Source organism: Anoplopoma fimbria, chromosome 3 (genome assembly GCF_027596085.1).
Source record: "Anoplopoma fimbria isolate UVic2021 breed Golden Eagle Sablefish chromosome 3, Afim_UVic_2022, whole genome shotgun sequence".
NCBI lineage: Eukaryota > Metazoa > Chordata > Actinopteri > Perciformes > Anoplopomatidae > Anoplopoma > Anoplopoma fimbria.
The window spans coordinates 15,655,904-15,682,508 of NC_072451.1; the positions used below are offsets into that span (position 1 = coordinate 15,655,904).

Genomic DNA, 26,605 nt, shown 5'->3' on the forward strand with positions numbered 1-26,605 from the left:
TCTGTATGTGTTGTTAACCTGTTCAAGAGGCAGATGTTTTTGGTGGCTCAGTCAAGAGAAACGCAGAAAAAAGTCCTCCTTAATAAAGCCTTCATAAAGTAAAGTAGAAAAGAAAATTAGAACCCTGAAGTGTGACGTAGTGCATAAGCACGGTTAAAAAAAAAAAACTAATAATGGAGGGTACACCTGGAGTTTAACCTTTTCTCTACAAACAACGGATATTGCTTGGTCAAAAGCTCATAATGACATGACTAAAAAAAGTAAAGTGTATAATACAATGCACATTATGAGCAAATATCATTAAACACACTGCTGCAAACACAAAAAAAAGTAAGAGATAACAACGTGGTGAGCCAGCTCTTGGTATTCCGTTTCCTATCCAAAGAGCTGCGACATGTAAAAACACGGAAATTAATCATTTATGATCCAAGTGCCTCTATCATAAAAAACAAATAAAAACTGATAAAGTAATATAAAACAGATCATTGTTGCGCACACTGGAACCAGAATATATCTGCCAGCTGCAATTCTTACATTAAACCCATACGTTTGTAACATGAATGACTCTTTGTCAAGCATGATTCTTCTCTAAATGCAACTTTCCTTCTTCAGTATAAACAAAATGTACATTTGGAGAGCGAGCGGGCATTGCCCAAACTCTCAAATTCACAGTTAGCAATTAGATGTCAACATTGTCGGTACAGTGAGAATTGCACGTATGGGGGAAGAACAGAAGTCGGGACTACATCGCAATGACACAGAGGGGACTCTAGGGGGTGATATAACCTCGTAAAAAGCAGAGGAAAGAAAATATTGCACATGATTCTAATGTTGGACCCGTTCCCTCCCTCCTGCGTGTCTTTCTAAGTCCCAGCAGGTGCAGTAAAGATGGATCCTCTTCTGATGTAGTGAGCTCAGAACAATCAACCCTGCATCCTGGCACAGAGTTCTCCATGAGGACTAGAGGAGTCCAGGGGGGAGGTGACAGCATAATAAAGGAGAGGGATTAAAAACATGTCCACTGAGACAAGTCCACTGGTGTTATCGGTGAACCGAGGCTAGGCTGCCCTCGGCATGTGTCGGAAGTGTCAATCGATTGCGAACAAAAAAACTCTCCCGCTGTCTGATCGCCTGCCTGAGAGCTCAGCGGAGAGGTTGAAAAGACGGTTTCGAGCAAATTCCATGGAGAGGGGAAGGGGGGGGGGCAATGTGAATCAACTGGAGTCAATTGTGTGCTACTACATTGGATGGAGTGGTGGGTGTCTGCGTCTTGAAAGCGTGGTACCGACTCAGTCGCGTGGGTCTTGAAAAAGGCATTTCAGAAGACATGGCCTTATTGTAGAAACGGGCACCATTTTACTGTCCAGCACTTAAGGTTCTCAGTGGAGGAGAGCGCCAGTCCGGCACCGCTCGAGACAGTGGTGGTCTACTATGGTCTGTGAAACCTAAGAGACGAGCAGAAAAAAAGAAAAGAAAAAATTGGGTTGTCTCAAAACATTTCAACGCATTTCATCACCTCAGACAGAGCTCGCTGCACCGCGTGTGATCAGAGCAGCTGCGCATGAACCGATGCCAAAAAGGCATGCAAGGCCGCGTGCATATGAACGGGTTCTGCACGTTACCTGGTTAAATGGCGACTGGACTCGTGCACTTCCATCTCGTGGCTCTTGAAATCGTTGAGTTCCTTCCGTATAGCTGCCTGCAGAGGACAAAACGAGAAGGAAATGTGAGAGGAGGCTTAGTACACAAACTGCAGCCTTTAAGCCCCGACTCTACCTCCTTTTAGCATGCTTCATGCATCATTTACGCTTAACTTGAGGCCACGAAAAAAAATATTCTACTGAATTCTCGTCTCACATCACACGAGCCCTCGATTTCCTCCCCCTCAAGACATCAGAGAGCATAAACAATCTGTTGATGTTCTACCTGGGTAGTCAGCCTGTGCTTTTTAAACTATTTATAAAGATTTACATATACTAAAACACACAGTGAAAAAAAAAACATAGAAATAGCATTTTTACTTTCAACAAATACAGGTTTATTTTTAGAACGAAGAGAGCTGAACAGTGTGTTTAGGTGTTACAGGCTCTCAGTGCTTGGATCAAAAGCTCAAATTTAATCCCAGGTTGCTAGAGATCTGAAGTATGCAATTTAAGGGGTTCGCAACACTTTCTGAAAAAACATCTCTTTTCCAGGTCGTTTATTGACGCAAACAGTAGTAGTTTCCATTCATGTAGTTATTCACATTTGGGACAACACCCTGTGAATCATGGCTTCTAACTGGCACCACAGGAGCAGTACAGGGCTGAGTGCCTTGCCCAAGGGAGGGATGATTGCGTAGAGATTCTGAAAGTGAGGATGAGTCAAACTTCTAGGGAATAAAATGGTGTGATGTGCATTTTTTTTTAAATAGCCTAACATCCCCTCTAAAATGTTGTGTGACAGCAACCCAGGCAGGTGATGTCACTGCTTTTGCTTTTCAGCATGACTCAGAAAATGGTCTTTATTCTTGGAGAGGATGCTTCTGCGACAGGAGAACAAACAGTATTCAAATCTGTGCTAGATGCTAGAAGCAGGAAGAGAAAAATAAAGATCTCAGCAGAGCCTCGCTGTGGCTGAGGGGTCCTGAGGCGCTGCGTGTACGATCACTCTCTTATGCAAGGGGAGTTGTTGCGTAATCAAAAACACTGAATCCCTGTGATATTTACATGAGTGCTCCTCGGGTGTGACCTGCTTGTGTTCAGAACTGCGCATCATCAAAAGCACTGCTGCTCTGAAATAAATAAATAAATCAAGAACTCATTAAAAGTCAGACGCATGGGCTGCTGGGAAGTGAGCAGCAGGACCGCTCCAGGGTGTTTACCCACAAAAGGGGAACCAAACAGCTGAGGTGGAACGTTCTGTTACAGGAGAGGAGGAACACAACATCCAACGTCCTACTCTCATTACTCTCTCTCCTTTGTTACGGGTTGCTTCATATATAAAAAAAAAGGTGCAGGGGAGGATAACGGTTGGCGAAGAGGATCTTAAGATGACTAGGAGATTATTTCATTTTCAGGAAGTGGAAGTGATACTGGCCTTGTCTGCCGCTGTGAGCCGGGTCCAGGGTTTATCTGCCCGCCTGTCGTAGTCCTGGGCGTCCGACACCTCCACATAGTCACTGAATCGGATGAGGATCTTGGCCTGTCTCAGCTCCTCTACAGTGGGCCTCTGGCTCAGCTGGAAAGAGAGCAGGAACACATTTGAGTTGGAGAAGAAGAAGAAAACCAGGTAGAGCATTCCTAGTAACCGTCATAGTTAGCAGCTTTCTCATATATTAAGGTTCTTTTCCACATTTTGTGTTTCTTATATTGTTTAATATCACACATTTGGGATATTTATTGAATCAATAGGCTAAAAGAATACGTTAAAAACAACAACACATCTATTGGTAGTTTAGTATTAACGTCTGGAGCCAAATCAGCCAGGTCAACCAATGTTTACTTATCACAGGTCTCAGTATTGGCCTGGAGGACATTGATGAATAACAATAAACCGCAGTACATACATGCAATCATTTCCCAATCAGAAATATTTTTCAGCGGTAAAATATTGTAGATATCCTGGTCAAAATTCTTTAAAAAATAAAATTCTAATCTAAGGGATCCTCATCATAAATGTTATTTTATCCAGTTATGCACAAAAAACAATAACCCCTGATATACTGTTAACTCAAGCACCTGTATTGTATTGGCCCCGTTATAAACACACATTTTGATCAATACAGCACCAGTCACTGAAAGTCACTACACGATAAATAACAGCTGTGACAATATTGTTTTGAGCAGCATGTCCGCAGGTGAGCAGAAAGTGCTAGAATGTAATTGAAAGCGATGGGAACATGCTCGACGCCTCGCTATGGGGTTGATGGATTTGGCAGCCAACACGCTGAAGGGGCCAAGGGCGACAAGGACGTCTGCGTCCCGTGGGGGGAGACCTGAGAACTACAACGCCACGCCTGTAACGGACCACATTCCTAGTTCTCGCTTCAGATGAGTCACTGTCACAGTGTTTGTTTATCCTGCCAACTATTTACCCCCTCCAAAATGCCCAAAGATCAAGTGTAGGTTGGCACTTTTGGAGCTATTTTGGACTCACCTTTCGTGATAGCCTTCGTTTTAACTCCCTCTTCTCCTCGATTTCCTCCTGCTCATTGCGAGCTGCAGAGAAAGAGAAAACGAGCTTTATACTGCGAGTGTGTACAGAATGTTTAGAAAACACTGAAAGGGGGAACAAACACATTATCTGCTTTATGTGGCTCATTAGATTCACACTAAACTGGTTAAGTTTCTTACAGCCTAAAATAGTTCCAATCACTGGCTGTTTGATGCCATTAGGAATGTGTATCAGGGGAGAATGATCGCTCTGTTCCTTTCAAGTTGTCCCAGGGCTTTTTGGTCCATGTTCCCGATCAAGTGATTAACCCATTTAAGCATAAACATCTCTCTCTTTTACTACAAATGAATTCTGATCACGTAAAGCTCTTACATCTCCCTGAGAGTCATCCATGTGCTATATATACACATTCACAGAGACAAAATAAAAGGAGAGACTGGAGTAAACAAGAAGCATTCTGGGACACAGCTCCTGTTTGAAAAAGGCTTTGGCAGGCAACACTGAATTTTCGCTCGTGCTGAACACGTACTGTATCTGCAGCGCTACTCGCAGTTCTGGATTCCACCCCAGAAGATGAAGGTTAACCTTGGTACTGTACTGCGCGGGAGTGATCGGGAGGACATGACCGGTCACACGCGGATTCTCAGGCTTCGGATTTTACTGCGAGTAGAGCAGGGGCTGCTGGTAAATCGTTTTTTGATGAGAGGGACGCAGAGTCCTAGGCGACTTTGCTGCTTCTCTCTCTGATACTGCCTGTCTGCCTCAGATGAAAGACAGACCATGGAGGAATAAAGAGAGAGAGAGATGTATGCCACTAGCTTTCACATAAGTAGGCCTCTATAACCAGGCTGAGGCCTTAGCCATGCTTGGCGACAATATGTTTAATGAATGGGTCACGTAGTTAGAGAGGGTTATTTTGGGGGTTTTGACATCTTTTTTTTTTTTGTTATTTGTGAGCTGACTTTATCAGCTTAGAGATAATATTAAGTTTAATGAATTCACTCACGTTTGAGGATGTTCCTCTGCTCCAGCTCCTCCGCCGTCGGTCTCTGACTCAAGCGCCTGGTAAGAAAAACATACATCCATCGTTAGTACATGATCACTGGCAAGAGGTCAGCAAGGGAACACAGTCAGTATGGAGGGGGGGGGGGGGGGAGAGCTCAAGTTCCCAATGTAAAACAACCTACTTTACGTGTAATATCATGCAAACATCAACTGTCGTTCAAGAGAAATTCAAATATTTCACTGGTTCTTCCTCTGTGATATAAATAGCTCAGAGAAAGCTGCCCTCCCAGTATTCACCTCCCTGCTTTGACAGCAGCTCCCAGTCAAAGTTATCTTATTCACATGTTTGCATCACAGCATGAGTGCTTTCACAACTGACAACCCCGGGCTTTAGAGTAAAATGCAATGCGTAAGTCCCAAACTGAATTAAATAAACATTAACTCAACGTGTCCTTACTTCCTGTACAACTTATTCATGAGCTACAGAGTCCAAAGTTGTTTTTCTCGTCGTTGATAGATTTGTACCTTTTTTTTATGACGGCACTTTCCAAAAATTTGGTCGGCCAAGATTCCCAATTCCTCTTCTCTAATGTAATGACTGGATGATTATACATTGGTGCAGTGCAGGGAATAAGGCCAGTAAAAGCCAGATATTTCTGAAGACTCAGCTCTCATCCGATGCTGAATAAGGCACTATGACACGGCCACATGCCAACTAAAAGGTTTTAACGCTCCAGGCGGCAGGAAGTAAACCCAGTACACACACAAAGACACATGGAACATGACAGTCAGACACTGTTCCCATCACATTTTCTTATTTGCGGCAAAATCTGAAGAGATGCATTTTGTACAGATCATCTCCAATTTCTGTCGGAAATGGCTCTGATACAGAGAGGCAGTCTGTGAAAGGTCACTCTAAGTGCTTTCCACTGGGGACTCTTATTATAGCGCCGTGTCAGGACCCTGCGGGAGTGGACCTGACAGTAGGCAACCAGATCAATGATTGCCTCCATCTCGTTCAGATCTGGCAGCCATCTGGCCCCGTAAGCTACTGTATGCAGGGCTAGGTCAGCGCTCAGACCGGCTTGCCTCATCTCGTCTTTTGTCATTTCTTCGTTATCGTTCGGGTTAAAGTCAGAGCACTGAATCCTGGGATGGAGCTCTCCGCCTCTCAGAGCGGTCCGAGTATCAGATCAGCAGAAAACGCAGATACTGTAAATAAACATGCACGGACGGGACAACAAACTCCAAAATCCATATGGACGGTCCTTTCAAAACGATTTCCATCACAACCAGGTTTATTAAGGACAGCCTGTCTGTCTGTTCAGTGCACTATGGAGAGTAGAGACATGAGTATAATGAGATTATATAAGGAGTTACACAAGGTTTTATGAAGGGGAAGGACAATTTGTTTGAAGCTGCACTCATCATTATTTTAATATTAACTATGTTTTAAATGACTGTGTGTAATGTGAGATCCGCTAATCATAATGACAAAAACTTATCGGCAAGCTCTGCAGTTCCCCACAGCTTCTGAAAGGAATAGTTTCATTTTGGGGGGAAATACACTGATTTGCTTTTTCAGAGTCAGCTTTTTCCAGTAAATCCATTACCCCGGGGGTCATGAAACATAACACACATAACCCACCATTAAAAACACCACTTTTGTCATTTATGCACTTCGAACAAAAGAAAATATCACTTAGTTAATTTGTGAGCTTTACATGTGCTGGTAGATGGATGCTTTTACTAGCTTTCTCCCCCTCTTATGCTAAGCTAAGCTAAGTAAAGCTAAGCTAAAATTGACCCTCTCCTGGCTGTAGCTTCACATTTACCTGACAGATGAGAGATCGGTATCGACCTTATCGTCTAACTCTCAGCTAGAAAGCAAATAAGCCCATTTCCCAAAATGTCAAACTTTTCCTTTAAGAGACATAAACTACATATTAAATAAAACATTACGTAAAAATATATCAAAGCAAGCAAGAATCACAAACAATTAGTCATAGACACAGCACTGCACTCTCTCGTGGGTAAAAGCTGAAACCTTTTTCTCCCTGGAGATAAAAAGTCTCCCGGGTGTTCCCAGTGAATCGGGTCCACAGAGCGGAGCGGAGGTCAGTGCGTCCTAGAACAGCGGCATCATAATCGATTCTGATAGGCCCGGGCACAAGCGACAACATTACATGACACCCCGACGCTGTTGGCCTAAAAGCATGAAATTATAAACTGCGCATCAGATGACAGCGTGCAAAGGACACTGTGACGGGGCCTTTTTTTGGGAACATGACAGCTAAGCAGGCCGGCCTTCTGGGAATGCGCACTGTGTTCCAATCGCAGTGGGGGAATAGTGAGGCATGTGCCAGCGTCTCTAGATGATACTCCATCCCTCCCTTGCAAACATATATATTTTTTTTAATGCGTTGGGGGGTGGAAAAAAGGATGTTGTTTGATCTGTTAAATTACTAGAAGTCCCATTTATGATCTCACCATATGTATACAAATTCCTGTGATTTGTACGCACTGCACCACTGGAGAGAGAGAGAGAGAGAGAGTGAGAGAGAGAGAGAGAGAGAGAGAAAACTGCTGGTATGAAGTAGATTGCGTGGTGCTGCTGTGTGGAGGAGTCGGGTAGAGATAGTTTGGCACATGCATCACCGTGGTGATTCAGTCAGCGAGGGAGGAAGTCAGGCAGGAGGAAGAAAGAGGGGAGAGAGTGAGAGAGAGAGGGAGAGGGAGAGAGAGAGACGGAGAGAAGACGAGAAGAAAAAAAAGAGAGAAGGAGGAGAGGGGGGGGGCATGGTGATGCATCGCTGAAATTAGGTCAGCTTCATTTTCAGAGCTTCATTTTAACGAGATAAAGCGTTTATCCTTATCGGATGTTGAGACAGAGAATTTTTTTTTCTTTTTTTTTTTTTTAAAAAGGATAGAAAAATGTTTCAATAGGAAAAAAAAAAAAAAAGGCGCCGGCTTTGGACTGAGTCACAGTTCTATCAGCCAGGATCACGTCAGCCCAAAGTCAGACGGAATAGTCGGTTTGGTTGAGAAGGCTCAAGTGCTGTTTTAGCAGCAATAATCAACCAGTTTTACTTAAGAATATTTTGGCGCATAAATTGTGCATGTGTGTGTAAATGCATTCATGTTTAAAAATGCATGTGTGTGTTTGTGTGTTTGTGTGTGTGTGTGTGTGTGTGTGTGTGTGTGTGTGTTTGTGTGTTTGTGTACTTGCCTCGTTAGTTTGGTGCCGATCTGCTGCCTGGACTCCAGCCTCTCCTCGTCGGTCTGCAGGGGCAGGATGTTTTTCTCCTCCAGCTCTCGTTTGGACGGACGGTTACTCAGCTTGATGGCCAGAGAGTCTTTCCTCAGCACTTTCTGAGCCAGGGAACCTGAACCAAACACCAAGGTCAAATATCAGAGGAGCTGTAGGCATGAAGCGTAGATCTGGGGCAACGCTTACCAAAACGTTCTTTGGCTTTTTCGTCACAATATTGTCTGATGTGATTTATATTTTGTGGTTCTGATGCTCAAATTTAAGTAAAAATGTTTGAAAAAAAAGGTCCAAACATGGAATACTGCTCTGGGGCGGCTGTGGCACATGAGGTAGAGCGCTTGTCCCGTAACCACAAGGTTGGTGGTTCAAACCCCTCTACCGGCAACATGCCGAGGTGTCCTTGAGCGAGACACCTAACCCCAAGTTGCTCCCCGGGCGCTTCATTGCAGCCCACTGCTCCTCCGGGATGGGTTAAATGCAGAGAAATAATTTCCCCATTGTGGGACTAATAAAGGATTGATTATTATTATTATTATTACCTCACTATGATCTAAAACCTATGGTGCTCGTTAATTGATGTTTTGCACACTACCGTATTTTCCACACTATAAGGCGCACTTAAAAGCCTTTAATTTTCTCAAAAAACGACAGTGCGCCTTATAATCCGGAGCGCCTTATATATGGATTAATTCTGGTTGTGCTTACTGACCTCGAAGCGATTTTGTGTGGTACACGGCGCTCTGTCAAAATAAACTACAAAGCCGCACCGCTTGCAGCATTACGGCCACCGTAGTCAGGAGCGCCGCGGAGTAATACATACTGTGCTTCACCATAATATTACAGTGTGTGTGTATAAGGACCCCAAAATGGCACCTGTCAAGAGACACGGTTACGACGCGGACTTCAAACTCAAGGCTATCAGTCACGCAGTAGAACATGGGAATAGAGCAGCTGCGAGAATATTGTGAATACGCTCATTAACGTTTGAACAATGTTGAGAGTTATTGTGAACACGTTTAATAAAGTTTGACTGACTGACTGTTTTGTTTCGCTTAATGCGCCTTATAGTCCGGTGCGCTTTATATATGAAAAAAGATCGAAAATAGACCATTCATTGACAGTGCGCTTTATAATCCAGTGCGCCCTATAGTGCGGAAAATACGGTACATGGAATTATTGCCTAACACCAAGTGTCCTGTACCTTTAAGGAGAAACTCGTACGTCCAACGCCCCTTAAAGTCACACATGTGGCACATTGAACGATTCCATCGCACATGGACAATCACGACCTTTAAAAACTCCAACGTGCTACCGTGTGTGAAAACAAGCGTACGGTGTCAAAGACATAGCTTTGCACAGTTCAGCAGTTTCGCTGAGAGGTGGCAAACGTTTCTACGGGTGGCAGCACGATTCACGTCTGTGCACCAAGGTTTGGCCCTGCTTTGAAGGTCAAACCACATCTGTAAACATGAGATATCCATACGAACAAAAACAGACAAATAAAAGGTTCTTGCCTATGTCATTTTTGGGGCGTTTTGTTTTTTGTTACTTTCCACAATCGGCCTTTACCTTTGAAAAACAAATAGATCAGCAAAATCCCAAACAGACAGATTATAGGTCATTTTGCAACCCCCTCTTTTGTTTGTGTCATTTAAACAAAGACTCCTCAAAAGGTAATCACCGCGCCCGCTGCCACTCACTAGTAAATAAGGAGTCGTCATCCTCGTCGTCGTCATCCTCGTCGTCCACACTGTCGTCCTCGTCCTTGTACATGCTGGGCAGATCCTCGTAATCGCACTCGTTGGGCATGTTCTCCTTGTCATCCTCGTAGTCGATGATCACAGACGGCACTTCTCTCCTGTCCAGGGGAAGACACTGACCGATGCCGTGCAACGCCGAGCTGGTGGAGGGAAAGGGACGGGAAAAAAATATATATTTTTTTAACAGTCAGAAAATAGTGTTTATGACATGCACTATTACTGAAGCAATCACTCGCACCAACATTCTCAATCCAGAGAAGGAAGTGAATTAAAACTATAAAGGGTCTTCCGGTACAATGATAGCTTAGCGGGTTTTTAATCCAAGTGTAGAGAGAGAGGAGATAGAGAAACTCCAGCTTGAATGAGACTGGAGTACAAAGAGCCTAGAAAAAAGACCAAGTAGGATTCTGTGCAGTCCTACGCAATGCCGTGCAACCCTCTGCACTACACAAGAGGAAAAAGAGCAACTGATTATACAACTTGTATAATTCACAAACAAGGTGACAGAAATAAACTCTCAGGAGCCATCATGCACGTGCGAGCGCCAACCGCTCGCTTTATCGATTAATCACAGTCTAGTCGGAGCTCCTTATGATGAGCCCGCTGTTATGTAACTTTTTGGGAGCTTTCAGTCTGATTGGGAGTAAATGTCGGTGGCCATTACTTCCTTATCCCCTGCCCAAATGGTTTTTGGTGATGAAGAGAGATCCTAATGTCCGAGGTTACATAACGCCCAATCCGCTACCCGGTCCCTTTTTTCTCCAAAAACAGTGAAGGAACGCGGCTCTAGTAAAGAGCAGCTGGTCGTGTTATGTCAGGCCAACTGCTGGAGGGACGCCTCCTCCATCAGCCTGTGCCCACACATAACACACAGTTACTTCAAAAATTGGGCCACGTTGCCCTGTGAGGCAGCGGGCCGATTTAGACCTGTACACACGGCGCCACATGGCAGGACGTGACCTCAATAACACCGGGATGGATCTGAGAGTAGCAGACGAAAAAAACAACCCAACAAACAGGACGCTGTATGCTAATTATAATGCTTTTTTTTTTTTTGTAATTGCTCAAAAGAGCGCTGAGATTAGTGCAGCTTTGACAAGAGATGTTCTACATATACCAAAGTATTGTCAAAATCCAAACAAGATATTTTGGGTGATGCACAGACAGATAAACAAATGGAGGCCGATCAATAATCTCTCCCCCCTTCCATTAAAGGGAGGACAATCAGATAGAATGACCTGAGCGCTGACGGCCTCTAACCTTTCAAACCTCTGCATGGAGAGCGCCAGGGTTTTATTGAGCTCCTCGATGATGCGGCTGGGCGCGTGCAAGCTGCCGTACTGGAGCTGGAACGGGTGGCCGTGGCTCTGGTGGAGGCCCGACAGCGCGGCGAGCTGGGAGGGCAGCAAGGAGCCGTGGTGGAGGGACATGCCCTGCTGAGGGCCGCACTTCTGGGAGAGGGCGCAGAGGGGGTTGGGGGACGGAGAAGGGGAGGTGGAGGAGTCCAGTCCCCCTTGAGGCACACAAATCATCACTTTCTTGGGAGGCAGAGGGGGAGAGTGCTTTCCCCCGGGCATGCAGGGCAACTTCATTGGCTGGCAAGAATCTGGAAAGAAAAAGAAAACAAAAATCAAGTGAAACAGCACAGAAAGGAGGATTACTGGACATTTATACTGGGTTAACTTACATCGCAGATACTACACTTTGATGGCGCAGACAGATAAACAGAGCTCATGGACAATCAGACACGGCTCAGACCTCAGCGCAGAGGGAATTAGGCCAGTGTAATGCCACTTCCCTCTGACTGACAGACGTACAATGACAGAGAGAGCCCAGCTGACATAACCACGGGGGACTTTAATGAGACTACTATAATCCTCTGCACATGTGTGGCAACGCAGGTAGGGGTTTAGAGCGACAGCAGTCGTGGCTCGTTAGTCAAAACAAGAACTGCAGAAAGTTATAAGTAGGCTACGACTATTTCTGTATATGGGTTTTTGGAAGAAACGGAGCATCAACTGACCTGTGCTATGGTTTGGGATCCTAGAGAAAGGCTTTGGAGGGAGAGCAGGAGGCTGTTTGTGGTACATCGGCGGCTTGGCGGGGTTATCCTGAAGGTCACCCGAGTAGGTGACGGATTTCTTGGTGGGCAGGAGCATAGATGACTTCATAGAGGACTCCTGAGTGTGGACTCTGCCGTCCATCGAGGATCCAAACTCAACGGTTGCTGAAGATTAAAAATGAAATGAGAGCATCAGTCTGACAAGCATTGAAAAAATGTGATTTTAATGCACAAGAAAAAACACTTCCCGGGTAGACTGTTCCAACCAAAGTTTTTTTTAAATGAACTGCTCAGTTTTGAGACAACGGGATGTGGATTCAGAAAGCTGAGGCTGTTTAACAACCCGAGAGCCCTTTATCAGCACAAAGCAGACCAGGGAACGGTGTCAGCCAAGCGGTTTGACGGAACTTTCTTTCCTTTTTTAATTCTTTGGCAGCGCCGAGCCATTTGATGGTTTTTGCATGATCACATTTTAGGGCTGACAGTGCAATTCACAACGCTGCTCACATATTCTGACAAACAATGCATTCATGTTGGGAGCTCTCCCACATTTCCCAAACTTCTTATTGACAGCCTTTTGAAGAGAAAACAAGAATGCTTACCCCCACCCCTATGATGATTTAGAAAGAGAGGTTAGTCTCAAGACTTTTTAACATTCAGAAAGTCTTCCATGGGAGTTTTTGCTCTCATCAAGTCACAAGTTGTTACTGTGACCAGCTGTCATACAAATAGACCTTCAATGGGCCTCGTTTTGAAGCATCCTCATGAGGAAAGATCTGATTGGATCTTTAAATTCAGCCATAATAATAATAATAATTTAATTTGTATAGCGCTTTTCAAGCTCGGAGCACAAAGTACTTTAAATAGGCAGCAGGTCAATACAAATACAAAATATCAAGAAATAAAAACATAGTAGAAGCATCTACGGTATGACAGGTGAACCTAGTTAATAAACTTAAAATCAAGTGGTTACACAACAGAGCTATGTTTAAAATTGAACAAATAAATGAAATAAATATAATTAATTGTCAGGCAAAAAGGCAAGTCGGTAAAAATGTGTCGTAAAACAGGATTGGCGGACTCTCTGTACAGTTTAACCCTGAACTGGACTAGCGATAGGGGTTGGCTGGCGTTTGCCACATTAAATCCATGAACACAGAGTGGCAGTCAAAGACAACGAACAGTTAAATCTGATTTACAATCCAGCAGCCAATCAGATGAAAGGTTAGCACATTTTGCAAACATGGGATTATTTAATTTGTAATATATAGTTCTATTTTTGCCCCTACGGATCCATTTTTATTTGGACTACAAAGTGGATTGTGTGGTATATATCTATACATCAGGGGAATGAACGCCAGTGCTGATTAATCAATGCAGCTTTAACAGATCAAGGGACGCCGTGCTTTGCATGCATAAAAATAACTACTGCTGATCCATCAAGCTGTGCACACAAGCTTTTTTTTTTTTTTTTTTTTTTTGATTATGGAAACTAGGTTGTCACTGGGCAGGGACACCTGGCCTAATTAATATGCACTGCATTTTAAGGAGTGGCACAGTTATTGTTCAAAAACAGGGGTGGTACTTTACACTTTAAGGAGAAGCAGCTAGCATTCTACCAATACAAGATTCCATTTATAACTGTACTTGATTTAGGCATGTTTAAAAGGCATTTTATTTTATCTCTCTCCTTATTTTTGAACATTGTCCAAAAAGCTCATTTTGTAAAACAATAAAATATGGAAACAGCATCACATTTCCTCATTGGCTCGGTTCACATCTTGGCAAGAGGCAATGGACTTTCTGAGCTTCACCAACTTTATTCTTGATGTCCCGAGGCAATGGAGCGCTCTGCTGTCAGGACTAGAATATACTCTCTAGCTTTGAATATGGGGTGTCTAGGGCACATCAAATCAAGATCAAAGAGTGTATAAAACCCCACAAAATTTCTATAATGAAAGATGATATCTCCAGATGCCCGTGCCAAATCTTGAAGGGCGCACTTCAGAGTCTACTGATTAATGAGGAGATGAACAACTGAAGACCTTCCAATTCATCCAGTCATTGCAGTTTCTACTTTAAACCGAGACAGTCTCCAGCTCTGGTAACGGTAGAACATCAGCTCACCTTTTTCAAAGATCTCTTTCAGCACTCCTCTCTTGATCAACTCATCTCTGCTCTGTCGCATTGACATCTTCCTCTCCAGAGCTGAGGGGGTAAAGGAGAATAATGTTAAAGTCATTTTCACATTGGACAAACCTTTGAATAACACACAACAAAACATAAAATTAGATCTCCAGACCCCTTGGCAAAATAGTTTGCTATCACAAGCCATGGCTTTTTAGTAGGTTTTTCACTTATGATCGTGGCAATACCTGGAAGTCTATGAGGAACTTTGAAGATAGTAGTGCCATTAAAATCTCCCTCTCATGTGCAAGACTTTTTTTTCACTTCTGGAACTTTTTACAGAGTGATTTTGTTGAAAAACATGACATAGGGCAGGCATTATACTATATTCTTAATATTTTCAACAAGTCAAATGAATAGACCAAAAGCAACCATCCATTAACCTTCCCTATTCTGTCTGTGGCACTAGGCCCCAAACCCATTATTTCCACCTGAAGTCGTAAACCTTTTATAACAGGTCAGAAAAACATGCTCTTATTTTTTTAATTAGCCAAAAAAATATTCTTTAAACAGCTGGGTACTGTAGTTTATAGCAAATATTACTCAAGCAGGAGTAAGTAGGGGATTTATTGGGGACTGTTTTCAGCTGTGCAGTAATACACATTAAGTTGGGATACTGAGTATTTATAGCAGCAGGGCAGTGTATATGGTACCAACACAAAATAAACTAGTGTATTTGCTTATGTTACGAAGGGAATAGTTTTGAGAAAACAATGGAGGTAAATGCTCAAAATAACATATATAAGGCTTTGCCTGCACAGGTAATACTTGTTATTAGGATCAATTAATTGGGCTTTGTCTCTTTATAGGATTAGACAATAAAAAAAAATGTAGGCTTTCAACAAACTTATCCTATAAGTAAATGCTTGTCTTTCTACTGATTTACCTGAACACGACTGTATCACCAGTATATTATTGTTCTTGCTGTACATGCGTGTCTAATGGTACATCTTTTGATCGTTTATCATATATAAGAATTACAAGCAACTGCAGTTGAGAGAACAGCAGTATTAGTGAAATCCTGGATTTTGTTGTAAAGATAAATCAGTGAAACTGTGACTTCTCTTCGGATCACCTAAAGCCAAAAAAATGGGACCTTGATTAACAAAAGAGATAAAGGGTGGAGGAGCTATTCCAGCAACACGTCTCTTTGTAATGCATTATGCACAAGATAACACGTCCCATGGCTCTTGCTTCTATTTTTAAGCTTCAAAAGTTGAGGTACTTAACATCTTGTAGCAGTGGGCGGAACAAAAGCAGCTACGGAAATCATGTTAGTAATTTTAAAATTCAACCCCTGCATTGAAACCAATTAAGAATGTAAAATGAGGATCAGCAACAGCACTTGAGCACACTGAGCAGGAATCTCCCAGCAGGCCTGTGTAGCTCCTGCTTAAGAGGGAGATCACAGATTGTGCCGCGTGTGCTTTACAGATGACCCTGGGAGTCGAGTCCTGGTTTTATTAGAGGGCGATGTGTTCAATGCTAACACACCCTCACTTTGGATTCATGAAAAAATATTGACAGCTTGACCTCTCTTTTCCTTGCCCTAAGTCACAACACGGTGGATTTCAAACCAACTGCTCAGAGTCCAAAATAGATTTTTAAAAAAAAAAAACAAACACAAATGAGAGTCACGCAAATGTCAGATGGGCATATTTGGCTCCTCTGTGCTTCAGTTTTTCGAAACTACGCCAGCAGAGCGAGTTATCATCAAACACTGCGCTCCATTATGAGTTCCTCCAGGATACCAGATGTTTAGTATCACTCAATACTTCAAAAGTTTTCCAAGAGAAGCCTGTTCGAGTTCAGCTCCAAGCCAGGAATTAATTAAACAGCGATACACTTTTATTTTTTTTGAAGGAGGGAATAAAATGTGTGACCAAAAATATCCCCAATACGTCACACAAAGAACCGTCTCCACTGGAGCCCGAGGAAGTGGTACATTGCAGAGTGTGAAATGAAAGGAAATTGGACCATTCGTACAGGCTACTTGGGATGCTGATGCTGACAGCTCCATAAAAAAAAAGTGATTTCTTTTTTTAAACGGACGCAACAAATTTAACATTAGGTCAAGTTAAAGAGGGTAAATACTGTTATCAAACAGCTGACCCAGAATCAGCATAGAGTGAATGCAGCCAGTCCCAGGAAGCACGTTTCACTTCTCTGCGCCTGTGCATTCTCAAACTTCATTATCATTTACAACGCTTCAGAAACTGGAGAGGTTTCCATTAATACTGTCTGCCAGTTGAGCCGTACCTGGATAATGAGAAATATAAACCTTGTAGTACTCTGAGAGTGTAATCAAAACTTGGGATCTCTGCACCTTGGCAGTCGATCTGCACAAAACTCCCACAACTCTCTTGGAGAGAGAGAGGCAACGACTGTGCTTTTAGACTATTAATGTCAATATAGGAGAATATTCTTTAATCTTTTCTTAGGGATGAACACCATTAAAAACACGGAAAATACAATCTTTAGCTTCCATAGCATCTCATTTCTTTAAGTAAAAATCCTTCAATAACACTTCATACCAGCACTGAAAATCTTTTTGAGAAATAAAAACAACAAAAAAGCAACAACAGTGTTTTGGATTTCAAACAATGTTCATCAAAAATGCCCAATAATAAAACATCAGCACCGACTCTTTGCCTGAGTGGGGAAACCCAGGGCTAAAAGGTCGACTCAGGGCTGGCGTCGCTGTAACATGTTAAGGGATTATACCGCCGTCTCATCCAAAATGAAAAGTAATTACTCAAAGCTTTATGACATAACTGCTATGCCATGGGATGTGCACGGTTACGCAATACCATTAACTCAAAAGCCCCTGCGTGGATATGAGTTGACAGATTGTCATATATTGCCTGCGTATAGAACAAAAGAAGGTATATGTTGAAATGGACAACACAGCTGGCCGAGCACTGACTCAGGAGTTAAACCGCTGGCTGTCCTTGCATAACATTTTGTTTCATATTTAATGAATGCATTAATAGTGTGCGAGAAGTGGAATTGCATGTTCGTTTCATCAGGAAGGTCCTGCGAGAGCGATGAAAACATAAATAAATAAATAAATAAATAAGTAAAACTAAAAACAGCCACTCAAACCAAATTCTCTCCTTAACTTTGATTCTGAATGTGATTGACCAGAATGGCAAATCATCAGCTTTGAGTTCACAATAAGATCTATGTCTGTGCTGAAGGGCATTAATAGCAAAAGGACATAATGCATATTTTAAATCAGAGTCCAAAAAGCACACTCTGTCCTCTAAATCACCTTGAATATCAGCAAGCTTTATTTCGGTCGGTCCACAGCGGACCAAGTTTTGTCCGACGACTTGCATCCGCTCAATCTGTGGCGAGATGAGCGGATCAGACGCTCATCAGGGACAGGCAGCTGAGAACATATCAAATGAAAACTGGCATGTCTGAGTACAGCCAGTATTGATCTGAGAACGCTACGCTTAGTTTTCTTCTTTTTTTTTGATTTTTCTTTGGGAGAAAAAAATATATTCCACTGCGAAGTGACCCAGATAGTCAGAAAACATCCTACCAACCCTGAGGCTCAGTAGCTCAAAGTGGAAGGCAGTTCTCTCAGCTCGAGCTTTCGCAAAACACCGCATTAAAAGAAAAAATGGAGCCTTTTATCAACGAGAAGCTCACGTGTTAAGGCTTGATGTGGCTAAACGCGTCCTTGATACAGAAAAAAAAAAAAAAAAAAAAGGATACAGCGGAGAAGAAAAAAACGCTAATAAACAGAACAAAACGGTGCGTTTAGACGACCGCTGTTCACAAAGGAAGCGTTTACTAATTGGACTAGAAATAAAAAGATGGGAGATAGCATCAGACTACCATCAGTTCTTCTGATGAATCCCTGCGTGGTGAGATCTCTTTGCGATACGGGCTCGCTGTGAGAATGTACAGAACGCGATGAGACAGAGTGATAAGACACCCGACTGTCGGACCCTCCCAGCTTCCTTCCTGAGGTGAGGAGTACAGTCAGCTGGCCTTCATCTGCTTTAATATCACAACACGTTCATAATCCTCTACTCTGATCCGTGCCCAATTATCTACGACAACATCTGCATGGCCAGCGGCAGGTCTGCTCCCAGCTGGCACAGCAAACATGATCAACAGTAAGGGCATTGGCAGGCGACCGCAGAGACACGATGACGGTACGTAGGGTCACGTATCATAGCAGTGCAGCTCGCTTTGTCTTTCGCATAAAAAAAAAAAAAAAAGGGACAGTTCACCCCTAAAATCAAAAGTATATATTTTTTTTACTGTTGTGCTTTTTATCGATAAAGATTGTTTTGTTGCGAGTTGCCTAGTTTTTGGAGATATCGGCCACAGAGATGTCTCCCTTCTCTCCAATATAATGAAACTATATGGATCTTGATTCTTGGGTGAACCGTTCCTTTTAAGCAACAGGTTGAAGGTTAAAAGTATTAGTGGGATAAATTCATTTTAGGCATTTGTCATAAACATGTGGCAGCAGTTTGCTTATCTGTTAAAACGAGGTCAACTCATTCCAGGCTTTGAGGCAAATAAATAAATAGGCTGCAATCTTAGAGTTGACAAATTAAATGATGCATGTGCAAGGTTCAATTAAAAAACAACAACACAAATCAATAGTGGGGCAACCAAAGTTGATAATGTTTCCTAGATGAAGTTAGCTGAATTTTCTTCCTCTGAACACGGTTTTTCATCACATCAAAATGCTTGTTACAAGAGGACAATAAGTGCATAAAGAGTTACAGTGAGCCATCTTTCTTCTTGGAATGAGCATATAATTGCGATGATCCTTTCCGCTTCGACCTACGGTCTTGTTGGATCACACGCCTACTCAAAATCCAATCCACGCTTCCAGCTGTTGTTAGCTATTCCTGCATGCATACCACTGGACCCGATGAAGTTCAAACCCCTGAATGGGTCTGATGCTTAGCCAGATAACAACAGGGTGCCTCGGACATTCCAGAAGGTGAACTTGATCGTGTTTGCCGGCACACATTTCCTTATATTTTGCAAATACTGTAAAAAGGAAAACTGCAAATCAATGCAGGTGTTTTTAAAGACGTATTGTAATCATTTGCTCATAAAAAGATATGGTTTCATACCGTTCCCCTTTAATGGGTTGTGGGTACGCAATCGGCTTTCAAAGCTCTGTCAGTCCATCGCTACTAGTAACCCCTTTTCACATTACACGTTTATAGTAATCTGAGCCCCTGTTTATATAAATGTACTTATTTGTTCAGCTTTAAAATCACTGTTTAAAGGCCAATGCGCCATGTGTTGACCGCCATCATGCAAATTTAACCCTGAGCCACTTCCTGTAATTAGAATATACATTTTTGCAGCGGCTCACGTTTATGCGACTTCTACTCTGCCGTACTCAAACACAGGCAGTGTTCCTCTTGCTTGTGGTTTCAAAAGTTGGTTTCACACTTTTTGCTGAAATTGACAGTTTTTGCACGTTGGTACTTTAGCCACCTGCCAGAGCATTGGAGCTACTTGCAAGACTGCAAACCGCCTGCAGCTTGAAAACGACAGCGGTTCCACTAAGAGGCCGTTCCTCTGGGTCATAATCCAGCATCACTCTGCTTTCAAAAAGGATTGAATGGAACAATGGTAGCAAAAGAATCATTGGGAGACAGCAGCATTATGCACACAAAACAAGTGGGTAACAAAAGTGATGAAGAGCGCTTTTTTTCCACTCAACTCCACCGTGCATTAACACCATTGTTACAGAAAAAATAAGGCCTTTTGTCGCTCAGCTCTCCATTGTTGTCCTTCACCACAACAGGGGAGATGCCGTTATCATACAGCATACATGATGGTGTCATCAAGCGCACACTTTCTATGAAAATACAATAAAAACGTTAGAATGTCAAGCATCTAAAGCTCACAAATAGAACACGTCAGCACTTTTGTGTCTTACTGATGTTATGATGTTAGGGTCGAAGCACAAACTACAGAAAAGCAGCATTCTGGGAACAGTTACAGCCAAAAGGTAACACCAACCAGAAAGTCAGATACATGCTTTGTGCTGGTGAGACCGATTCACTCAGGGAATTCACACCTGGAAGCTTCTAATTTTACAACGTTACTAAATCAGAACACCCTGTCCTGTTCAGACCGGATTAAGGCCTCGGTGCATTTGCTCATCTTTTATACAAGCAAGAATTCTGCCTCCAACCCCGGTCTGACAATTTGTCTCCCTCCTGTCCACGGGGCTGACAGTAGAATTCAGGACGGTGTCAGCCGGGGAAAAGAAGTACAGACACATCTGAAGGCAGCGTGTCCTTCACTCGCCCCCGCCAACACTGGCCCGCAAGATCAAAGGAACTCTAAAGAGACCTCAAAAACCATGAAACTCCAAACGCTGCAATTCTTTTTGCTGAATCACTTTGCTGCATTTTTTGAATAACTCTGAAACTTAATTCTTTTTTTTCCTTTAGGCCAAAAGGATGTACACTGAATTTCCTTCCCACAACCAGACAGCGGTATGACATAACGTGGTTGTTTAATACACATGACATGTTTGTTTTTTTGTAAACATTGCTGTAGAATTAAGAAGAAGAAGAAAAAAAGAAAAGACACGTACCAGCGGATGTCTGCTTGAACTTCTCGCTCTTCTTCTTCCTCCATTTCCAGGGCTTGAGGAGGCGTCCCAGAGTGGCGAATTTGCTCCGACGACGGATGGGTGGAGTGTGGGAGCCGGAGAGCAAAGACTCGGAACGCATGGCGGCCAGCCTCTCTACTTCCTCAGCTGTAACGGAATGAAAAGAAAAACAATGAAAAAAAACAGGGTGTAGGTTAGGTGAGGATGCAGAGGAGGTGATATTCTGGTGATCATGCGGGAGAGATGGCAGTGAATGCAGCAGACACTTTCCAAGCAGTTCCAAGCAGTAAGAAGCCGTGCCAAGTGCCCCCCCCTGAACTCCCTCGTGACTGGATGAGGATAAACAAACCTGTGTATCAGATAGCATTAGCTCAGAGTCTAAACAGTTTGAGGCTGCATCGCACCGAGCGGCTGGCATTGGCCTGCCAAAACAGTCTAAAAAAAACCAGACGGATAAGCAGAACCTCATTAACGGGAAATCTTTCTGCTCCTCATCAAATATTCAGAAGGCCCAGCTTGTTAAGGCTTTTACGTACCGTTGGGGTATCAAGAGCGTTTTATTCTAACACGAGTTATTAAATGAAACGTGAAGGCGTGTGGTGTTTGAGAGATGCTGCAATCCAGGAGAACAAACAACCAAGAAACGCTCGATGCCATGGTGCACACACAAAACCGTGGCAAAAAGTTGTGCTTAAAAAGAACAAAACAGACTCACTGAAAACGGATGGAAAACTGAGCAATGCTAGCAGCAAACAAACGACGATGGGCCTCAAGAATATCGAAGTGTCTTTCTACGTCACTCTTTGGCCTCTAAAACTAATGAAACCAGATATTTAAGGTGTAAACAGGAAGTAGCATGCCCCGACAGTCAAACAGCTGAATGCGACCATCTTGCAAAAACAGAAGAGCGGCAAAGTATTCACTCAAATTTCATTATTTTAAACTAAATTATAACAGCACTCACGAGATCATACAAAGTCTATTTGGAGAGACTTAGTTATTGCTGCTTTTGTGTTTCTCACTTCCACCATCTTTTGCCAACCTTAGCATATAGTGTTGCAGTGCCAGGCGTCAAGACTTCTGGCCTTGAGGGAGCAACGATAACCCAACTGAAATAGCAATGAAAGCCGACACATTGCCTCACTTAGGCACGTTCAAGTCTGTGCAAAATGTATGGACACAACTGGCTGACTATAACGAAAAAATAAGTATTCCAAAAAAGGGCCACGTTTCTAACGCCTGGGTCTGGAGTAGCCGTTGTCGCCACCACATTGTGTCAGATCATCACCCATGACGTGCTGTCAGGGAACACGCTAGGGGTGTTGGCCAACACGGACGTGTCACTTTGCGGGGCGAGTCATGAGACTGGCAGGGTAAATAATGTGACAGTCATGCAGTGGAAATCAGTCCCACGGACCTTCGATTGAACACTCTGGTGCCTCAGAGCCAACCATCGTAGCACTCCCGCCACCAGGCCGCTCTATAAATAGCTCTATACAGACAGTGCTAATTAAATCCAGTGGAGACTCAAATTACTTCATTAGAGGTCCGAAAGCTCGATGAAGACGGGAAGACAAAGAGGCAAATCAAAGCTGAGTGACATCCAAAGGCAGACTAACAACCAGCTCTATGATAGAGAGAATGATGACACACTTATTTTCTTTTTTAACATCAAAGGCTACTTTGTAGGCCTCTAATCATTAATGAAATGTACATCATATTTGGTGCAGTCTGGGAAGCTGAACCATCTGTGTATTCTCTACCGTGTGTTTACTTTCTCCATCTTTTTACTGGAAGATTTCCAGGCCCCCCCAAAAAGAAAAAAAACACACACAACCACAATGTCTACAATTCAAGTGCAAGGTGATGTAATTAATCTCAATCTTAACCAAATCCTGGCAGAGGAGAGCAATTAAAAGGAGAGAGGAAAAAAAAAGGAGAAAAAGCTCTTCCATAAAAGTATCCATGGTGATTAAAACTGTGTCATGACTTCAGGCCCAGCTGCTTACAACCTGCTTTCTCCACCACTGGAACACAAACACACTTGTGTGGCATGCTTTTAATAAAAACAAACAAACAAAAAAAACACACTTGTTTGCATACCAAGATGGCTGAGTGATGATGTAATGACACTGAGCTTGGAAATGGCTCTGTGCACACAGCTTCTTGCTAATGACATCAATAAAAAAGGTACATTAAAAATACTTTAGCTTCCACAATAAGCTACATAATTGATTTAATTTGTGTGATGAAAAACCAAACAAATAGCAGCTCAAGTCAGAGCCCAACACCTACATTAAGTTCTGATTCCACAACAGCAACAATGAATCAGTCGCTTTCCATGTCTAAAAAGGCATATGACTCACTTAGATGGGTAACCAGCAGACACATAAAGGAGGCGTAAAGCACACTGAAAGATGGAGCCTGGTGGAGCCTGATGGAGCCCAGAGGCACCGCCGGTAATAATAACGGGAGAATCCGGCCACACCGCACCGGGGCTGCAGCCTCTCTACTCACCGTCCTGCGTGTCGTTCCCGCGGCTGCAATTGCCGCAAATGTGCTTGATCTCCTTCCCGATGTGACAGTGGATCGCGAAGGGCATGTTGTTGTTGTGGTGTTGGTGTCGCTGCTGCTGCTGGTGGTGTTGTTGTTGGTGGTGGTGGTGTTGTTGTTGTTGTTGTTGGTGGTGGTGGTGGTTGTGCTGTTGCGGCTGCTGGCCGTGTCCTTTCTTGTTGCCGAGGGACATGATTTTGACCAGGCTGAACGCCGCCGCCTTCTTCTTCTTCTTCGGCTTCTCCACCGCCACGGGCGTTTCTCGGCAGCCCGTGGCGAACCAGGTGCCGCGCATGATGGTGGGCGCCGGATCCACCGTGGGGTAATTGGCCGTCTTGAACATCGAGGTGGAGGAGGAAGGAGGTGGAGGAGGACGGAGGAGGTGGAGGAGGACGCGAAAAGCGGAGCGGCGCTCTGTGTTAACGACGGCGTGGCTTCAAAAAAAAAAAAAAAAAAAAAAAGGGCCCATCAATCGAGTCCTAGCCGACCTACAGCAGCCGCTTCCATCGAGCCTAAAACAGCCGCTCGTCTCCGCTGAATCCCCCCCCGAGCTCCACACCTTTACCTGAGATTTCAAAATAAATAAATGTGCAGCGTTCTCGGTGGCGCAATGCAAAAGCCGCCGCCGCTGCTGAGCAAGAAGAACAAAAAAAAAAAAAAAACAACAATAAAAAAAAAAAAGAAGAAGCCCTGCTGCCGGATCCAAGAGAGCTAATAATAAAATAAGGAGAGTGAGTAGTGAATGGCAGCGACCGCCTCTCCCTCCCTGAGCTGCAGACTGCAGTCGGTTGTAGCTAATCCGCGATTAGTGGAGCTGAGCAGCGAGGGCTGTGATTGGCTGCGCGGTGCGCTCCTCTAATAGGCCGCTGTTGACGGAGGAAAAAGTTGCTCGTCTGATTATAGGAGCACAATAACTGTTCTTTTTTTTTAGAAAGTTACATTACGAGACAAACCCTTTTTCTATTACAATAACTGAGAAAAATCACCACTACGTTTATAAGCATGATACCCCCCCCCCCCCCCCCCAAAAAAAAAAAACAGTGAGTTGGAATGTACTTTTGATCAAATCAACATATTATTATTTAGTCAGAAGAGTTAAATAATAATTAATGTGATATAATCTGAGAGACAAAGTTAAGATCAACGTTTATTTTAAAAGGGAATATAAACCAAACGTTGAATAAGAGGATGAAAATGCAGATGATGCTGTATCTGATGTCCTTAGACAGGCCATTGTTATAGCAAGTACAAGTACTACTATGAACTTACTCACTATTCAATTTTGTGTGTGAAATACGAGCATATTAAGCAGTTGCATATGGCTCATACATCCATTAGTTCAGCATCATCCGCAAATGGCACAAAGAGCATGTCCTCCACATTCATCCACCCCTCTCAAAAAAATGATTACAAAAGGCCAAAAAGATTAGTTGAGATTTAGAAAGTCAGTTTTAAAGTCGCATGCGGCAAAAAACGACAACGTCTATCCAATAATAGCAGACAAGAGCTCAGAGAATTCAAATCAAAGAAAGGAAACGCAGCAAAGGGACCGTAATCAGCGATCAGAGAGAGCTCAGTACTTCAAATGAGTAGCAGCAATTAAATATTCCTTCTTCACATCACAAATTCCAAACAGCACCCCCCCCTCCCGAACACAAGTCCATCCCTGAAGCTACTGAGCACATTTTGTCGGTGAGCTGATAACATTAATGGCCAGTTATTGAGGCTTTAATCATGCAATCAGGTTTCCCGCAGAGCAGTGGATGTTCATGGGCTGCAGCTCATTTCAAAGCTGTCTCTGAAATGATGGACGGAGACCACGGTGCAAAGCAGCAGCTGCCCTCAGCTGCCCCTCATTGGTGCAAAGTTTTACCTCTCTTGCATTCACGTGCGTTTAAATTTAGGAAACTGGCAAGAATGGGGATATTTTTTTTTGTGTGCGTCTGAAAAACATTTTGCTAGCAAAGGGTCAGAGGTTAACGGATAAAAGAGCGAAAGCTTTCAACAGGTAGGTAATACTTTTGACTGTGTGTGTGTTTGTGAGTGAGAGAGTATAAGAGGCTTTAAACACTCAAGTAACATATGTTGTTGTGTCGCTGAACTCCTAGTTTTCATAAACAAGGACAGCGATAATCTTCCTCTCTCTTTTTTCCCCCTCATCAGTTCACATAAATCCGCCTATAGACCTTGGATTACCTTTTAAATGCACTCAAGGCCCGAATCTGGCATCGGTCTCACAGGTATGTTGACTTGTACGGGCCTACATCCTGTTAAGATCGCTGCCACTTAGGCCTCAATTTCATGTTATGTAATTCTGACAAGAATCTGATAATTGAAGCCACAAGACAGGTCATTTTAGCAATGTGGCTCTGAACCTTCTGGGTCACGTAGCGCTGATCAGTGCTACAGCAGATCATTGGCTTGATTCATAAGAGAAGAAGGAGAGAACATGCATAACATATAACTTTATTTAGAAAAATTTAACTTAAAAGTCTCTACTTTGGACCGATTGTTTTTCTTTTACTTTGAAATCCATCAATTCTTTGTATCTGCTCTCCCACTGTCATTATGTGTTTCACTGTGCAGGTCGTTGTCCTTGTGATTCTAAACATATAATGTTAGGCTTATTATACTCTGCACCTATACGTTATTGGTACGATCCCATTATGTATCAAATCGCAACAACCTTTGCTTTTATTTTATGCTTATTTATTAATGCAATTTCCCTTGGATTGTTGTGACCCCTGCTGTAGTATAGTACATACAATCAATTAACGTAAGGTCAGACCTGGTCATATAGAATTTGCAAATAGCTTCCACTTCTGTCCTGATTGCAGGAATCATTACTGATTCTAATCAGACAAATCATTTGATTAGAATCACTGGAGCGTTTCTGTGTTGTGTTGTGGTTTTAAGTTTCTTTCAGAGGCGCTTCCATCAATTTTGTGGGTGTGTGTGAAGCTTTGACTAATTCAGCATTAGTACTCTGGGAT

General features: G+C 43.1%; 1 protein-coding gene across 1 annotated transcript; it reads right to left on the reverse strand.

Annotated features, from left to right (window-relative positions):
- Nucleotides 1-1,202: 1,202 nt before the first annotated feature.
- LOC129088887 (phosphatase and actin regulator 1-like) lies at nt 1,203-24,092 on the reverse strand. The gene is made up of 12 exons (XM_054596144.1): nt 23,577-24,092; nt 21,042-21,206; nt 14,381-14,461; nt 12,215-12,418; nt 11,452-11,797; nt 10,132-10,331; nt 8,390-8,546; nt 5,162-5,217; nt 4,138-4,199; nt 3,079-3,219; nt 1,623-1,699; nt 1,203-1,445 (listed from the first exon to the last, which is right to left on the reverse strand). The coding sequence occupies exons 1-12, from the start codon at nt 23,953-23,955 to the stop codon at nt 1,430-1,432; spliced, it is 1,884 nt and encodes a 627-aa protein (XP_054452119.1). The 5' UTR covers nt 23,956-24,092; the 3' UTR covers nt 1,203-1,429.
- Between the last annotated feature and the right edge of the window lie 2,513 nt (nt 24,093-26,605).